The 19367-nt window shown below is 35.7% G+C and overlaps 1 protein-coding gene and 1 non-coding gene across 2 annotated transcripts; one reads left to right on the forward strand and one right to left on the reverse strand.

Moving 5' to 3' along the window:
- Window positions 1-265: 265 nt before the first annotated feature.
- Window positions 266-5318, forward strand: LOC107947316 (uncharacterized). Its single transcript, XR_005900109.1, has 6 exons — window positions 266-357; window positions 991-1279; window positions 1402-2051; window positions 2201-2400; window positions 2931-3175; window positions 3524-5318. It is a non-coding gene; the product is annotated as an uncharacterized protein (transcript).
- A 5478-nt stretch (window positions 5319-10796) lies between these two features.
- On the reverse strand, window positions 10797-19274 carry LOC107895333 (uncharacterized). Its single transcript, XM_016820672.2, has 4 exons — window positions 18790-19274; window positions 18549-18707; window positions 11194-11302; window positions 10797-11100 (listed from the first exon to the last, which is right to left on the reverse strand). The coding sequence occupies exons 1-4, from the start codon at window positions 19123-19125 to the stop codon at window positions 10922-10924; spliced, it is 783 nt and encodes a 260-aa protein (XP_016676161.1). The 5' UTR covers window positions 19126-19274; the 3' UTR covers window positions 10797-10921.
- Window positions 19275-19367: the final 93 nt, after the last annotated feature.

Consider the following 19367-nt stretch of genomic DNA (forward strand, 5'->3'; position numbering starts at 1 on the left):
ATACAGCGGGATGCAATTCGGGGAAAGGAGAAAACCCCAGCCGTTGAGGTTTTATTCTAGGAAAATGCCACCCAAGGCCGCCTGTGTTTTTACGAGCCCAATAGTCGCCACAAATAGATAAAAAAAACCTCCCTCAAGGCCCAGTATCAAGAAGGATATATGAACAAACATTGATAACATAGAGGGGTCGAAGAGTAATTATGAGAGATAAAAAGGGTTTTCTCTACTGCAAAATATAAAATTTTAATCACGGCGCATAATAGGCATTTCATTTTCCTCCCTCTCTCCTTGCGTCTGTAGTCTGATTAAGGAGGACAGAGAGGAAACAAAGGGGCTTGTTTTAGCTGCCTTTGTCAGGTAACCATCCCTTGCCTTAATTTCTGTGCATATAATTATGTATCTACCATATTCCTAAATAAAGCTTAACAGTATCTAAAAATATGGTTTGTCATGTTATTGTACTTTCAGTTCAGCAAAGTGACCTGCAAAAGCTGGAGCTTTTTAAGGTTTCTTTGGTTTCCTGGGAGTAATGATAGAGGTGGAATGAATTAATGGAAAGCTTTTGAGTGTTGGGGCATTAAAAATTTAAAACCTTTGCTCTTGAAGAGGCTAATTGAATGGCTTTTCTATTTTGATAGTAGAGAACCTCGGAGGATACTTATCGATATCGATACCTTTTCTGTGTGTGTGTGTGTGTGTGTGTGTATTTTATTCTATTGTGCCTCAAGTTCACTGAAATTTGGTTGAAGCCGCCTGAGTTAAGTCTTATTCTTGCTCCAGGTTTCTGTTTTCTTGTTTGCATTTTGGCTGTGACCTATGAATACGAACAACTTATATAAATAAGATGTGGTATTTTTGATGTTTTCTATTATTTGAATGGCTTTCTCGTGGGCGTTGGGGAAAAGGGGTTGTGGCAACTTGGGTTTATTATTTGATAAGTGGGGTTTTGCCCTAGTTTGCAAAACCTTTGCTGATAAGTAGTGTAATCAGTGGTTCTTCTAATGTAGATGGCTAGATGGGATGAGATTCTGTCTCTTCCGGTACAAAACCCACCAACCTTGGAGTTCTCTGCTCATGATATTGTATGGTCAAAGGTGGAAGGTTGGCGTGACAATATAGATAGAGTTGCTTTGATCCCTTTTGCTAGAGTGGATGACTTTGTTAGGGGTGAATCCTCTAACAAAGATTGTCCAACTAGATTTCATGTTGAAGCAAGAAGGCGGAGGTCGCCAAAGGCACCTTACAAGCCAAAGGTTGATGGTATTCTTGAATATATTCTGTAGGTTCTGCTTCTTTTCTTCCATGTTTTCCTTTTAGTTTTTTTTTTTTAATCTTTTGATAGCTTGTGCTCAATGGTCTTGCACCATGATCTGTTTGTTTAAATTTACACTGTTCTTGTAGGTATTGGTGTTCATTTGGTCCTGATGACCATAGGAAAGGGGGTCTTGTTCGTCCCAGCCGGAACACATACATTCCTAAGAAGACAAATGCTGGTCGACCTAATACAAAAGAGGCTGCACCTGTCACTTTATTGTAAAACGCTTAATTGCTGAACCGTCAGTAGCACTGATAATATATAACCAGGATAAGCATGTAGATAAGAAAGGGTTGCCATGCCATGGACCACAGGACAAAAAGGCAGCAGGCACACGTGCTATGTTTGCACCGTACATCTCAGAGGATTTGCGCCTCCGTGTTTTATCTTTATTGCATGTTGGTGTGTCTGTGGAGACCATAATGCAGCGGCACAATGAATCTGTAGAGAAACAGGGTGGTCCATACAACCGTGATGACCTTTTGACCCACAGGTATGTTCGAAGACAGGAGAGGAGCATTAGACGTTCTACATACGAGTTGGATGCAGATGATGCAGTCAGTGTAAGCATGTGGGTTGAAAGCCACCAGAATTGTGTATTTTTTACAAGGATTTCACTGATTCAGACCCTTTTATCTTGGGCATTCAAACTGAGTGGCAGTTGCAACAAATGATTCGATTTGGAAATCACAGTCTCATTATCTCTGATTCAAGGTTTGCAACAAATAAACTTAAGGTTTGTCTCTTTTCCCTTTCTTTGCCTTTTCCCAACCACTTACCTCTTAAGTTGTATGACTCAATCCTCTAATTGTCGCTGTCATTATCAGTCCATGACTTCTTCTAATGTCTTTGAATCTAACTGTTCTCTCTATGATTTATTTTCAGTATCCTATACATAGTGTCATTGTCTTCAATTCAGACAAGAAAGCAATCCCGGTAGCTTGGATAATAACCCCAAGATTTGCTAGTGTAGATGCTCATAGATGGATGAGGGCTCTATACAACAGGGTTCGCACTAAAGATCCTACTTGGAAGTTGGCTGGGTTTATTGTGGACGATCCTTCTATTGATGTTCATACAGTCAGGTTTGCTTTGAAGTCCTTTGTCTGAGCTGATTTTACATTACTATATTTAGAAGAATATTGTTCCATTGTCTATTGTGTTAGGTGAGGACTGAGGAGCTTGAGCTCATATGATTTCTTCAATAGTCCTCTTTTAGTTATTAGATTTAGGACTTAGGACCCACTGATTTCTAGCACTAGAATAGCTACTCCCTTGCTAAATCCAGGCATCTGATGAGATGCCTTTTAATTCAAGATTGTATATTTTGTTCATCAGCTCCTTGCTTGGTTTTTTCTCCTATGTCTTCTCTAGCCTTGGAGTTCCTGTGCTGAATTCTAACAAATGTGGAACAAGCTGAGGGGTTTGATTTTTTCCATTTTCTTTTGATTTAAACTAGGAGGAACCTAGTTTAGCTTGATTAGGTGAGCTTCTTTAGTGGCATATTATAATGGTTATGCCATTCAAGCATGGAGAAGGGTACGATTTTTGCTCTATTTTATAGATAGATGGAATGTGCTCCATGTCACACTATCTTTCTTTGCATTGTATTCAGGGATGTTTTTGAGTGTACTGTATTGATATCCTTTTGGAGGGTCCGCCATGCATGGCATAAAAACTTAGTGAAGAGATGTTCAGAGACAGAGATGCGCGTTGAGATATCAAGACGACTTGGGCAGACAGTTGATGATATTTGCAGAGGATGTGGAAATGTTGATTTGTTTGAGAAATTCATGGAAGATTTTGTTGATTGCTTGGATTTTATGGATTACTTCAAAGCAGTCTGGTATCCTAGAATAGGTTCGTTGCTGCATTTACCTTTTCTTTCTTATCTGGTTTACACCTGTTCCCGAATTCTTGTTTTAAATTATCAGTAGGGAGCCACCTCGTTGAACTATTTCTTCTGAATATAATGTTGCACTTTCAAATTTGTTTCCATTTTTTTTAGTCCATATCATCTCTCTATATTTTCCAGTCCATAAAACACAGATGCAGAGTATATAATTGTAATTGAAAACAGATTGTCAGACGGTTATTGTATTGAGTGAACAGAGATTTATATTTCACTAACAGATGAAGGCACTTTTTCCCGTTGTGAAAGCCTTTTAACTTGTGGGGAAAGAAATTATAACTTTCTCATTGTTTCAGGGACTTGGGTCTCTGCCCTTAAAACGCTTCCACTTGCAAGCCTGGAGACTTGTGCGGCAATGGAATTTTACCATAATCAACTGAAGCTCCGATTGTTGAATGAGAAGGATCCTGCTGTCTACCAACGTACTGATTGGCTGGTTGATAAGTTGGGTACAAAAGTGCATTCGTACTTTTGGCTGGATGAATATTCGGGGAAAGACGATTTTGCACGATATTGGAAGGATGAGTGGGTAAGTGGTTTAACATCTTGGAGGAAGGCATTGAAGATTCCTGATTCTGATGTGGCCAGTGAGAGGAGATTTGCAAAAGTGACCGATCAGCTTGATCGAGATACAGTTTATGTTGTTTGGAACCCTGGGTCTCAGTTTGGGATCTGTGATTGTTCCTGGGCAGAGATGGGCTACCTTTGTGAGCATGTCCTCAAGGTTATAAAGGTCTATCGTGAAAAAGGGTCTATTTCACCTTCTGTCACCATATTTCAGTACAACAAGGCATTGATTGATATGCTACATTGCCCACCTCATGATTCTTTGATCCGTGATCATGCTGTTTCTTTAGCAATTTTTGTGCAGAAACAGTTAAATTCACTAGTTGGTCATGTTCAGGAACAAACTAAGGATGCTATTGAGCAAGAAAGTGCACCAGTATCTTCTGCTAAACAAAATAGAGGATTAGCTGATGAGGATCACTGTGTGAACAGGAACATATTGCCTAATCATAAATATGGTTACGGAGATTGCTCTGAGTCTCTGGCTGGTATTGCAAGTGATTTGGGCAGTGAATCGGTTGATCAGGGAGTTGGTATAAACGGTGAGACTGCTGGAGAAGGAATATTTGGTTCTGAGATGGATGTTGACCCACCCTCCAGTATTTGTCGACCTGAATTACCATCTCTTAATCGGGAAATTCTAGCTGGTAATGCCTTTCCAGGGCATGGAGACAGTGCTTTTATTAACAAGGTCCCTAATATGGATGGTTATTCACTTCCCAAAGACGATGCCTTAAGAGATAACGAATGTGAAGAAGAAATATTTAACATAAATTGTCACGAAAGTGCAATGGCTGTTGAGCCACAACCAGATGAAGTTCCCCAAACAGAACAGCTTTCAAAGCCATGCACAGTGACAAATCAAGATCATTTGGGCAGAAAGTATATTGAACCTTCAGTGTCATCCCCATCCTTGTGCTGTACTTTGAAGCCACAAGTGCTTGATACTGCTGAACCCTCAGGTGTTCTGAATCTGGATATATCGGTGGTGTTAGAAAGTGAGAATGAGAACACAAGCAAGAATTGTTCTACTGATACATCAGAGGATCATGTTAATTTGGAAATTGTTGCTGATCTTGGTCATGAAGCAAAGGTAGTCGATAGCAGTATGGCTGAATTCTTGGAAACATCCCAAAATCATTTAACAACAACACCTAATGGTGATGGTCAACCATCTACTGAAGTTGCAGCTCGTGAAACAGATGATTCTGGTGACAAGGAACTTCTTAGCAACAAGGAACCTTCTACAACTAATTCTGAAAGTGTTGAAGATGGAAGATGTGATAGTAAGGAAATTCATGAATCGGTGACTAATGATCAAAATGGTGCTGTTGATATGGAAATTGTTTCAGAAGAGGCTGCCATTGACTTTACAATCAGTGCTGGTTCTCACAAACAATAGAAAGATAGCTCATCAATTCCTTATTTCTTTCTTTGTACATGCTCAATAAATTTAATTGTAATTTTGTGATTCAGCCAGTTGCTTTAAATTATAGCATCAATCAGAATTTTTTTTTCATGGTACACAGTTTTCTTATGGCATGATAAAGTTAATCTTTTCTGTCAAATTGTTAGGCTCCAAAGTACGGTTCATCAATGGACGAATGAGTGTCAGTCTGGCTCACCATCCTACATTGAGAACCTGGAGACTATTAAAATGGAGTAAGTTCCAGATCTTCTGAATATGAAGTAGTGTGATATTATGCTGAGGCTCTACCACAAATTACTTTTTCCCTCAGATCCCACAACCCCAATTGTACCTCTCCTTAATCTTAGAAAGCCAAGATCCTTCGGCTAATTTTGAGGATCCTTGCTTTTTCATTAGTGTTTGCACCAATGGGTGGTCTTGACAAGGGAGAATGTGTGGGGCAACTATCCTTGAACCAGCGAGAAGTAAGATGATTTGGTCTAAGAGTTGATTGCCCTGGAGACAAAGGAAAGAAGAAAAAAGAAATGCTAGAAGGACAACTCAGGTTTTGATTCTCCTAAAATCAACAGGGAAACGGAATTTAATTTTCCTCTTTGCAAGCATTGTGGAAAGAAAGGTCATCCACCATTCAAATGTTGGCAAAAGCCAGATCAATAGTGTGAGAAATGTCAAAAGATAAGACATCATCAAAAGATTTGCAAAAACAACTTTCAGCAAAAAGAAGTTGCATTGGTAGTTAATCAAGAAGAGGATGAGCAACTTTTTTGTTGCAACTTGTTTTGCAACTAGTAAATCTAGTGACAAATGACTTATTGACAGTGGTTACACAAACCATATAACATTTGATCGTGATTTTTTCGGGGAGTTAGATACTTCGATAATTTCCAAAGAACAAATTTATAATGGAGATTATGTTGCTGTTAAGGCGAAACACTGTGGCAATTAGATGCCCTTTAGGTACAAAGCTAATCAATAATGTGTTATTTCTACCTAATATAAATCAAAATTTGTAAAGTGTTGGTTAGTTGCTTGAAAAGGGCTTTAAAGTTATTTTTGGCATCAATCATTGCCAAATCAAGTATGCAGAAGGTAAGGATGTATTCAAAATAATGATGAAGGGAAAGAGATTTACTTTGGATTATTTAGAGCAGAAGCAAAAAGCCTGTGTTGTAGCTAAGATCAATGCAGAAGTGTAGCACAAAAGGTTTAGGCTTTTCAATCATGTTGCTGTAATAAACCTATGAAAGAAGGATTTGGTTCAGAGTCTGCCTTACCTTGAAGCTAATATACCAAATTGGAAAACTTGTCAATTTGGTAAGCTAGCAAGACTTCCATTCAAAAAAGCAACCTAGAAAGCTACCGAAAAACTAAAATTAATACACACAGACCAAGCCGGATCTCACATCACTCAAAGGGAGTAAGTATTACATAGTTTTTATTGACGACTATACTAGGATGTGCTTGATTTATTTCCTTAAATTTAAGTTAGATGTTGCTGGTATGTTCTGGAAATTTAAGCAATGGGTTGAAACTTGAAGTGGCTTTAAGATTCAAGCTTTAAAGTCTAATAATGACAAGAGGTACACATTTGATCAATTCAATTTGTTTTGGGAAGAAGTTGGGATTGAACACCAACTCACTTTTTCATATACTCCACAAGAGAATAGAGTTAGTGAGAGGAAGAATCGTACCATAAAAAAGATGATTAGATGTTTATTATTTGAGAAGTGTAAAGAGTACTGGGCAGAAGTTGCACATCCTGCCGTCTTTCTACTCAACAGGCTTCCAACAAAAGTAGTGGAAAGAAAGGCACTATTTGAAGTCCGATATGTTTATAAACCTTCTTTAAAAAATCTCAAGGTGTTTGGATGTTTGTATGCCATAAATCAAAAGAGATAAGCTGGACAAAAAGATAGAAGTCAAAATCTTTGTGGGTTACAACACAGGTGCAAATAGGCCATCTTTGAGCCAACAAATTTTTGGGAAGCAGAAAAGGATCCTAAATAGATAGCTGCAATGAAGGAAGAAATCATCATGCTTGAGAAGAATCAAACTTGGAAACTTGTGAAAAGACCAGAAGATAGAAAATTCATTGAAGTGACGTGGATTTTTAAAACCAAGTTGAATGTGAATGACTTTACCAAACAAACACAAATCTCTGTTGTCAATTTTTTTGATACTTTTGCATCTGTTGCTAGATTAGAAACCTTGAGATTATTATTGCATATAACTGCACAAAAGGTTTGGAAAGTGTTTTACATAGACGCTAAATCTGCATTCTTGAATGAATTTCTTGAGAAGAAGATTTATGTTGAGCAACTTGAAGGAATTTCAGTCTAAGGTTGTGAAGATGAAGTGTATTAACTCAAGAAATCTTTGTACGGACTAAAGCAGGTGCTTAGAGCCTAGTACATCAGGATTGATGGCATAAAAGAGATATGCAACATACTTTTGAGATGACAGACCTGGGAGTAATGGTTTATTTTCTTGGAATAGAAATCAAGCAAAAGCAAAATGAAATTTTCATCTGTCAAAAGAAATACGCAAGTGAGATTTTGAAAAAGTTCAGAATGGAAAACTGTAAAAAAACAACTACTCTAGCATGTCAGAAGGAAAAGTTGAGCAAGAATGATGAAGCTGAAAGAGTGGACGAGACTTTTTACAGAAGAATGGTTGGCTCTCTCATGTATCTTATAACTACTAGACCTAACATTTTACATACTGTAAGTCTTTTATCTAGATTCACAAATTGTAAAACTAACACCCATTTTAGAGCAACTAAAAGGGTGATGAGATATGTTAAGGAACGCTGAATTTCAGAATCAAGTTCTATGCAAGTCAAAAGTACATGCTGCAAGCATATTTTGACAGTGATTGGGCTGGTTCATCAAATGATATGAAGAACACTTTTGGTTATTATTTTAATCTTGGTTCAGGGGTATTTTCTTGGTGTTCCAAAAAGCAAGAAAGTGTGGTACAATTTACAACTGAAGTTGAGTTTATTGCAGCAACAACTGCCGCAAATCAAGCCTTATGACTTAGAAAAGTGTTACTTGATTTGAATTTATAGTAGGAAAGTGCACAAAAGTGTTAGTAGATAATCAAGCAACTATTGTTATATCAAATAATCTCGTATTTCATTGGAAAACCTAGCATTTCAATATTAAATTATTCTTTCTTAGAGATGTATAAAAGGAAGGTTCAATTGCATTAAAGTACTGAAGGAATGAGGAGTGTTGAAGACTTGCCTAAGCTATTGCAGTAAAAATAATTTAGCTATTTTTAGTCTTTTTCAGTTTGTTGTTAATTTTTAGAGATTTATTGATTATGAATTTTTTAGTTGCTTATTTTTAGTCATTAGTTGTTGAATTTTTCTCTCTATATAAGCATTATTTTTTCAGTTCAATGAAACATACACTTTCCATAAAAAAAAATATTTCTACTTTATTCTTGCTTTTATTTTTTTTACAACAAGTTTTCTCAAAGACTCCAACAAGTAGGAATCATTCTACTGATACCAGTTTACCATCAGATGTAGATAATGTCAATATGAGAATTATTGCTAGTCTTGGTTATAAAGCAAAGGCGGTTAATGCTGTATGGCTAAACACTTAGAAACATTCCAAAGTCATTCAACAAAGATGCAGTACTCCAGAAGTATATGATCCTAGCGAGAATACAATTAAATCCGAGCTTAAAAAGTATTGAAGATGGAACATTTGGTAATAAGAAATTTACAAACAGGTGATTAATAATTAGAATGGCGATGTTGATATGGAAATTGTTTTGGAAGAGGATACCATTGACTCTATAACCAGTGCTGGCTCTAGAAAACAATAGACACACATTTTCATCTTTCATGGATTCCTTATTTCTTTCTTTGTACATAATAAATTTAATTGTAATACTGTGATCCAACCAATTGCTCAAAATTATATAGAATCAATTAAAGTTTTCTTGATAAACTTAATTCTTTTTTTTGTCAATTTTTAGGCTCTAGAGTTTAGTTCATCAATAAAGGAATGAGAGTCAGCCTTGCTCACCATCATGCATTGAAAATTTCTGTTTTTTAGTGTGATATTATGTTAAGGCTCAATCGAAATTTCTCCCTTAAAACTCCACAACCCTAATTATACCCACCTTCTCTTTAGAAAGCCAAGACGGTTAAATGAAAAAGTAAAAGGATGAAAAGAGAAAATGGAAGCGTAGAAAGAAAAATAAAATTAAGAAAGAAAATAGAAGAGATGATTGTGTATGTTAGGTTCAAAATTATGCATTTTCTTTCAAAAGTTTAATTTTTTTCCTCTCATTTTTCAACTCTACTAAGTAAAGAAAATTGTTTCTTTCTTTAATTTTTTCATTTTTCCTACTTTTCTTTCAATCTTTTCAATTTTATTTCTAATCTTCTTCCCACTCTACCAAACAAACCCTTTGACTGGGTTTTGAGGATCCTTACATTTTCACTAGTGTTTTGCACCAGTGGATGACGGTTAACAAGAGAGTGAAAAATAGATGATTTGGTTCATGAAACTGACAACCCCATTGCTCCACATCTTTTGCTTGTTGACTTCAGTAAATCAAACACAATGAAGTTTTTGTCTTAAACCAGAAAGCAAATTTTTGTCCCTTGTATTTCGAATAAAAATCCTCAGTCTCTATTTTGCGTCACCTTGCCCACCAATAATTATATGCCACATAGCATAACTAAGTTTAAAAAAAATAATCTCCTTTTTTTATTTTTTCTTTCTCCTCGTAGTTTCATTATGTTTCCATCTATCTATTTTTTTTCCCTTCATATCTTTATTTTCTCTTCAAGTAGGAGCATTTTATTGAGCCTTTACAACAAATCCAATTGTGAAACCTATTGCATTTGATCTTGCCTTTTGTGTTTGAAATTTACCGATCTTAACGGGGAAGTTAATTCTTCTGTTGGGTTCGTTTTCTTGCCTTTAAAGCCTTGTAATAAGAGGAGGATAATGGAATCAAATTGGACTGTGTAAAATTGCTTTTTCTTTTGGGGATTTTGAAGCCTTTAGAGATGATGGAACTAAATCTTCGAAGCTTTGCTCCTTTGCTCCTTTGGGATTTTGATTTTGTTTTTTCTCCCTCTTTCTACTGTAATAATTAACTCTTACATTCTTCATTTTTCATTGCTATTTTTGTTTATAGCTCCATTTTCTTATCTTAGTGCATATCTCTGTTTTCATTGTCATAAGTTTCTCTTAAGCAAGATTTATGTTTTTTGGCATTGAATTTAGGTTTTCTTCAATTTGTTTATAGATTTCAGGGGTTATGTGAATTAGGGATTTATTTTATGAAATATGTAATTATGTTCAGAATTAATTTTGAGGCAAATATTTTATCAAATTAAACCAATTACAACTCTTTGAAAATAAAATAAAGATATGAGTGAGATACCAAGTAGAGCCAGAGGAATTTGTTCATTGTATATCATTGTTATTTCTAAGTGTTTGAGGCTTACCTCTTCTTATTACCCTAATTATAAACACTTTTTGAGCAACACGCTAATTTGCTGGGCAGATTAAAGTACATATTCAAATTGAGACACCAACTTTAGCAAAATTGAATCAATATCATCATCCAAAGAAAAGAAAGGCATCGGTTCATTGTCATGCAAGGGAAGTAAAAAAGACAAGATTTTCATGAAAGAAGAATTGATTATTTGTTGAAACATTCTTTAATCAAAATAAGTAATCCCACTCTGGCCACTTTTTGTAAGCACCAAAAAGTTTCCAGCAGTGGTTGACCCATTTTTGCATGTCATTATTCTTTTTAACTCTGCATAACCACAATATTCTACTTCAACCACTGTTGTGTGCTCCAAGAACCCAGATATCGAAACTCCAACTCCTTCGCCTACCATATGACACAAACAACAAATAGGACTCAAACATTTAGAAGCAATGAAATCACTATAATTATGTTTGGTATATAGAGGATGAAGCTTACCATGTGTGACTAATAGCAAGTTCTCAGAGGGGTATTTATCAGCCAATGCCTTAATAATTTGTTTATATCTACTTCTAGATTCATCCACCGTTTCTTCCCATTGTGGCATCTGTGAATTTTTTAGACAAAAGATGTTGAATTAGACATATCAAGTTGCATCCAACTATGCTGGAAAGACTAAAAAATGCATGAACATGAAACAAAAGCAATGCAATTGAAGAAGACCATAGACTAGAGAAAATATAACAAAAAAAAAAACTTTTTAGAGAGATAGAACAACCATCAGTCTTATTTTTTACTAGTATCAACACACGTATTTATACTCTAAGTACAATATACAACTAATTAATAACCTACTAACAACTAGTTATTCACTTCCTCCTTTTAAGTACTGGATAACTCTTCCAAAGAAAACACTCACAACTTTTTCTTTTGCCCAAAAAAAGTGGATGATACTAATGGCTTAGTTAAAATATTTGTAACCTGAAAACCTGCTAGCACATAATTCACTTGTAAAGTCTTACTATTCACTCTCTTTCACACAAAATGTATGTCTTGAACCACATGTTTGTTGCAAGCATGGTACACCAACTTAACACTCATTGCAATGGTGTTGGGGTTACCACAGCAGATAGTTAGAATGCCTATAACTGAAACCCTGAGATCTTTAAGAACTGTGTGCACTTAAAGAACCTCAAAAGTAGTGTCAGTAATACTATGATACTCTGCTTCCATAGTAGACTAGAATATAGTCTTATGCTTTTTTGAACTCCAAGAAATAAAATTAGAACCCAAGAAAACATAGTATCTAGATGTTGAACCTCAATAATCAATGTTACTACTCCAATCAACATCAGAAAAGGCTAAAAGATGAGATACCTCCCCTGGTGCAATAAGCAAGCTATGACCAATGGTGCTCTTCAAAGACCTCAAAATACATTTTACTGCAACCAAATGTGTATCCAACGGTTAATGTATAAACTGCACTGCATTATTCACATTAAAGGCAATATGTTGGTTTAGCAAAGAACTAATTGAAGTATAGAACAAAATATGAATGAAGGGATCATATAATTGATTAACAAAGCAACCCTTATATACAAGTCCCAAGTAACAACCTCAACAAGAAATAAATTCAAATTGCTACTAACAAGCTAACAACTCCTCCTCCTACTAACAAGCTAACAAATCCCCTAAGACTTAGTCTTATTATTTTAAAAATAGCTGCAGCCTTGAGATACTAACATTCTCCTCCTAACTTAAGTGTTGCAGACACCAAATTTATTCTTAAGAAACTCAAAATGACTAACATGAAAAATGTAGTAAAATATCGGTCATTTGATCTCTGAAAACCAGTTTCTTCAATATTCGTCTTCTATGAATTCCTTCTCGACTAGTGTAGCTTCAAGAGTTGCCTCTAATTGTTTCTTAGCATACAATGCCATCTAAATCAAAATTCCATAATTCAAAATCATCACAAGTTGCTCTAGAAAAGTCATAATAGTGGCCAGAATGCTTTCCCTTCTTCCAAGATCTTATGTTATGACTATACTTGCGATTGATACGATTTATTGTTTGATTAACCAATCTTCTCGCAACTAATAATTCCTTTTTCAATTTTGTATTTTGCATTGAAAGCTTAATCACCTCACCAACTAAATTCTTAAACTCAACAACATTTACAGATGTCAATTCTTTCGCATATGAAGCTTCTTCAGTCGGCTTTTGATTTTGGAAACATAACCCACTATTCTCTTCTAAGAGTTGCACATTACTCTTGATCTCCGGAGATAGATTCTTTTTCCATGGCTCCTCAGCATGTTCTTCACATATTTCATGTGCAAAAGATGATAGTTATCAGAGAGATATGTCACCTGATGCTCCAAGAGAGTTACCTTTGTATGCAACTCCTCATTCTCAAAACACTTGATTTGCAGTTGTTCTTGCACGATAGGATTATCTTCCTGATACTTGGATGCCACTTGCTCCTCTTCAAATGGATTCAATGAGAATCTCTTCTTCTGCATCTTGATCCTAAACAATTCATTGCCACTAGAGCCAAGGATCAGACACATTCCCTCTTCGAACATCACATTGAATCTCTTGTCTACCAATTGACCCACACTCAACAAGTTTTGATCAATCTCAGGTACAAACAGAACATCTGAAATTAACTTAGTTCCAGCACAGCTCTCTATTGCTACTGTGCCTCTTCCTTTCACTTCTAGGTATTCTTCATTTCCTATCTTGACTTTCGACTTCAATGACCTGTCAAGGTCTTTAAACAGCTTCTCATCATAAGTCATGTGATTGGTATAACCACTATCAATTAACCAACTATCACATAAAATGCTTGATGAGAAGCAAGAGACGACAAACAAATAATCCTCTTCTTCTTCAACTGTATCATGTACTTCACCCTGCTGCTGATTTCTCGATTCCTTGCAAAACCTCTGAATGTGCCCCATCAAGTTACACCTTCTGCATTTCATATCTGGCCTTCTCTAACACCTAAAATGGGGATGATTCTGTTTTCCATAATACTTACATGAAGAATACTTATTATAATTTTCAGTACTATTACCTTTTGCAATAGTTTCTGAACCACTATTACAATCACTCTTTTTCCCATTCCACTTCCGTTCCTCTCCTTTTTCGCCTTGTTGCATCTTAGCCTTCAATGTTCTTTCTATACTTCTTTCTATGCTTCCTTCCTGCCTCATTAGCCTCCTCTGCTCTTGTGCTTGTAAAGCACTAATCAACTCCACTACTCTCAATTGAGTCAAGTCTTTATTGTTCTTAAAAGAGGTAATTGTTGCTTCATATTTCTCAGGCACGGAGACAAGTATTTTCTGCACCAGTCTAGAATCAGAGATATTAGCTCTAAGAACTCTTACCTTGTTGGCAATATCTATCAGCTTGTCAAAGTATTCTTTGATTGACTCAAACTCCTTCATTTGTAGCCTCTCGAATTCTCTGATCAAGTTCAACACTTTCATGCTCTTGATCCTCTCATCTCCTTGATACTGAACTTTGAGGTAGTCTCATATTTCTTTCGCTGATCCAAAAGCCATAATTCTATTGAATATGGCTGGCGAAACCGAAGCATAAAGACAAGACCTTGCCTTAGCCTTCCTAGTAGTTCTCTCATTGTGCATTTTGATCTGATTCATAGTTGGATTATTAGGAAGTAGACTCACCTCATAGTCTTCCTCGATAGCTTTCCAATAATCACAACCCTCCATGTATGCTTGCATTCTCACGGCCCATGCTTGATAATTCTCTCCATCAAACATAGGTGGGGCTAAGATGGACAGGTTACTCGATCCTAATTCTATTTTCCTCAAAAAAAAACTCACAAGTGTATCTCTCAAAATTTTTTTCTCAGAACTCTCACAAAAGTTTTCTCACAAGTCCCTCAAGAAAAATGACTATCGATACCACTGTTGGTTTAGCAAAGAACTAATTGAAGTATAGAACAAAATATGAATGAAGGGATCATTCAAAGCAGCCCTTATATACAAGTCCTAAATAACAACCTTAACAAGAAATAAATTCAAATTGTTACTAACAAGCTAACAACTCCTCCTCCTACTAACAAGCTAATAAATCCCCCTAAGACTTAGTCTTATTATTTTAAAAATAGCTGCAACCTTGAGATACTAACACAATATCAGGCCTAGTATGATAAATATACTGTAATGCCTCTACAAAACTAGGAAAACCTTGTACATCATCAATAGCTCAGCCCACATGTTTAATATGTTTTATAAAAGTAGCCATCGGAATAGAACAAGATGTGGCACCATCCATCTTGGTTCGAAGTAATAGATCATAGATATACTTTTGTTGTGCGAGTAACAAACAACCATCATTCTTTTTCACTTCAGTTCCAGGGAAATGATTGAGTAGTTCCAAGCCTTTGAGAGAAAACTTGGCACTTAACTTGGTAATAACATCAACAACTTCGACAAAAGAACTCCCTATAACCGAAACATCATCAACATAAACCACAAGATAGGTCAAATAACCATCACCAAACTTAGAAAATAATGAAACATCAATTTTAGATTGACAAAATCCAAGCTCCAACAAGTCGTTACGCAATGTTAAAAACCAATTACGTGGAGCCTGCCACAACCCATAAATATCTTGCAGAAGCTTGGACGCTGATATAGAACCATGAGGTGCGAACAAATTAAATCTTGAAGGTTACCACATAAAAACTTCCTCCTCTAGCTTTCCATTAAGGAAAATATTAATTAAATCAATTTAGTGCACTTCCTATTGATTGGTCATCGCCATAAAAATAAAAAAGTGTTAGGAAATTTATGTACTTAGTGTAGTAATTTTATCATATTTTAAATTACTGAAATAGTCAAATTGATTATTCATAGAAATAAACAAACATCATTCATTTTTATGCTAGTATCACGGGGCTAGAACTTTATTCTGACAAACCGCGCAACCTTAGGTGATTTCTTGAGTTCAAATCTGCCTAATTCAACCTTAGTCTCAAAAAATGAAAATTCTCGTAGAAATCCTCTAAGGCACCACAAATAAAGTGAAAGCAAACTAAAAAAAAAAGAAACCACGAACAAACAGAAAAGCCACAGAAAAATAGTGTACACGAAGTATTTGAGTAAATACTCATCAAGGATTGAGATTTATGCCTATCTACAAAATGATAGTTCAGAGGGATTTAAACTATAAACATTTTTATCCCTTAGGATTTACAATAATTGTGTTGGTAACTCTAATTTTAATTTTATTGGAGTGTTGCTTTGGGTTACCAAGGCTTGAATTAGATGGGTTTCTTCATGTGTTTCACGAATGAGGCCGGTTCAAGTAGATTAAATGAGCCCCATTTGATCAGTTAATCTCTATGGGACGTTCCGTATGTATTTGTCATGAGTTTTGATCCATGGCCTGTGACATCCTCGCCCGCCCATTCTTGCGACGCCTTATTGTGTCTTCGGGATCATAGTGGTTTAACTCGTCTTGATGCCTCAGTTGATTCCCAAATAATCTTTCTATCGAGTAGTTCCTCCCCTTGAAATATTTACCTCAGCTTATGTCTCTGCTGCCCCCTAACTCAAACTGTTTTCTTATTTTGTAATCTCGATTGTGAGAAGTCACCGCTCTTACTTGCCTCTATTGTGACTTGCCTCGATTGAGATCCTCTTTATCCACATAAAAAGACTTTAGCACACTCACATTTAATAGCGGGTTAACTTTAAGTATAGCTACTAACTCTGGTTTGTAAACCCCTCGGCTTACCTGCTTCAGAAATTTGAAAGTGCCCCTGTGTCTTTGCCAAGCTAACGATAAATCATAATTTAAAACACTAGAAAAGTGTTTGAGATGTACCTCGCTCATAGCATTTACTCAATACGACTGCCCAATTTGCATAATTACTCTTCTCTCAAAGTCTTATGGACAACTCACTTCTCTCATAGGTAGTAGCCCCACTGATAACTCAACAGACTTCATATAAGTTTTCTATCCCTATAGCATTTCCAATAGGGTCTTGATAACATTGTGACCTACTAACTCAATATTCCCACAACACGAAACATCCTTAACTAGCTGGATTGTCAACAATACATTGATTCCACCCCTTATGTCTCGACTCACCAATACAACACATTATTGTTGTCAGGTATCCAAGATACATATACAATCAACAAAAAGAACTAATAAAACATTAATATTATCAAGGAAATTTAAGCCAAGAACGAAGTTGAAATCATCCAAGTGAATGACCTCAAAAGCTTGTCAATATTCCTACAACACAAAACATCTTTAACTAGCTGGATTGCCAACAATACATTGATTCCACCCCTTATGTCTTGACTCACCAATACAACACATTATTGTTTTCGGGAATCCAAGATACATATACAATAGAAAAAAAGAACTAATAAAGCATTAATATTATCAAGGAAATTCAAGCTAAGAACAAAGTCGAAATCATCCAAGTGAACGACCTCAAAACCTTTATTATCTTTTTATTAACCAACTTGTACCTCAATTCCTTGTGCTACTCCCACAATTGGGACCAACTTGATCCTCTTAGTCAGTTTACTAATTGAGAGATCAAGCTTACTCACAACTTTCTCTGATATGAACAAGCTTGATTCCTCCGTATCAATAAGAGCACTCTTTCTTTGACCTGTGATGTTGATGTCCATATACATCAATCCTTTCTGCTTGCAATCCCTCTTGACTTTTGCATAATTAAATATCATTAATCCAAGCTTTAAAGCCTCTCTCTAGCTCCATTCTATCTTCTTTAGTGACTGCGGATAACTTAGATCACTCTGGATAGTCTCGCATCCTATGCGAACCACAACATAGAAACACTTCACTGACTACTTTTCATTCTCTTTGACCCTCTTGGCTTCGACAAATAGAGTCAGGGGTTAGCAAGTGTTCTATAGGGATATAAAAATATGGAAAAAAAGAAGAAAAAATATTCTGAAAAATAAAAACAAATTTTTAAGGTTGCTTGTGAAATAAAAAAAGTACCAGTATACCAAATACTAATAATTTAAACTAATGTTATATATAATGAAAGTATTTTGATTATTATCTCGGGTTGGGCCAAGTCTTTTTTTCCTAAACACAATTCGACCCAATTCATTGAAGAACTATACTAATCTTGACTCATCTCGAAACCAAATGAAAAAAAAAAACTATCTATCAAATTGGCTCATGTTTGAATTTTTTTTACCAATCTCTAAAAGTAACACTAGAAAAATTAGATTAAACTACACTATTAATCACTAAACTAAGAGTAAATTTTCATTTTGGCCACTTGATTAAAATAAATTACAATTTAGTCACTAAATTATTTGAAAATTTTCATTTAAGTCACTAAACTATTTAAAAGTTTTTATTTATATGATTAGATTGTTAAATTTTCTTTTAAATTCTACCAATGAGCTCCTAACAACGATTTAACAATCAATATAATGGATTAACACCCATTGGCGAGTAGAATAATATATCTTATATCCAAATTGATCTTATGAACAGTGTCGGAGATCAAAGAAAAAACTATTTGAATTTTAATTCATAAATTCATAATGTCTAAAATTAAATTATAAAACTCAACTATAAAAGAGAAAAAAAAGTGTTCATAATGCTTTCACCCTATTTTTTTTAATGATTTAACTTAAAACTTTTGAATAATATAACGATGAATGATGAAAATGAAAATACGTAGTTAGAAAAAATTACGATAAACCGGATCATGTCGACTTGCCGAGGAAAAAAAAAGCAAACTACATTGACAAAATTCTTAAATTGTTAGGCAATGGATAAAGATGAAAATCCAACACGATTACTACCTTTCCGTAAACTCTTTCAAGACTAGGATCCAACGTCCCAATCGGGAACATATTCTCAAGCAGTGGAATATCGAAACCGAAGTTTCCATCTTTCGGCGCTACGTCAACCCTAATCGCTTCTTTGTTTAACATCTCACACAAACCACACTCAATAGAAACCTGTAAAAATTACAACAAAAAGCTTTGCAGAAACAAAAAAAAAAAAAAGAAGGAATCGTTTTTCTATGTAAATTGGTCTGACCTTGACTTTTGATGGGTCGAATTTTATGACGTCGGTTGATGACTTGGCATTGGCCTCGACATCGACGGCGCACAAGGCGGCGACGACCTCTGATGCGGTTTGGACGCAGCGGATAAAAGGGGAGACGAAGACTCGGTGGATCTGGAAGGGTAGGATGGTGCGAAAAGTTCGACCGGTTCGGAAAGCCCTAGCCATGCCGTTGTCTACAAGCGGAGGGTCCCACGGCCTCTCCGCCGTTTTTATCCACGTGGGATCGAAGTTATCCTTGCGGTCGCCGTGCCTCATTACGACGACGTTTTGGTAAAACGTTGTTGTCTCCGTCTCAGTCGAAGCCATGGAATGATTTAGAATTCTGCAATGAATGGCGTGGAGATTGGAATTTGCAAGGCAGAGCGAGCACCATTAGAACAATTGCCATCCTATATTTTTATTTCCTCAAAATAAAAATGCAGGTGTTACAACGTTGGAGATGGGTGCATTGAAAATGTCCGTTTTTTTAGATCTTCAAATAAAATATTATTTCATATAAAATGAGAAATTTTCTCATGCTTAGTCTAGTTTTTTTTTTAAACGCAAAT

The sequence above is a fragment of the Gossypium hirsutum genome, chromosome A08 (assembly GCF_007990345.1).
Source record: "Gossypium hirsutum isolate 1008001.06 chromosome A08, Gossypium_hirsutum_v2.1, whole genome shotgun sequence".
NCBI lineage: Eukaryota > Viridiplantae > Streptophyta > Magnoliopsida > Malvales > Malvaceae > Gossypium > Gossypium hirsutum.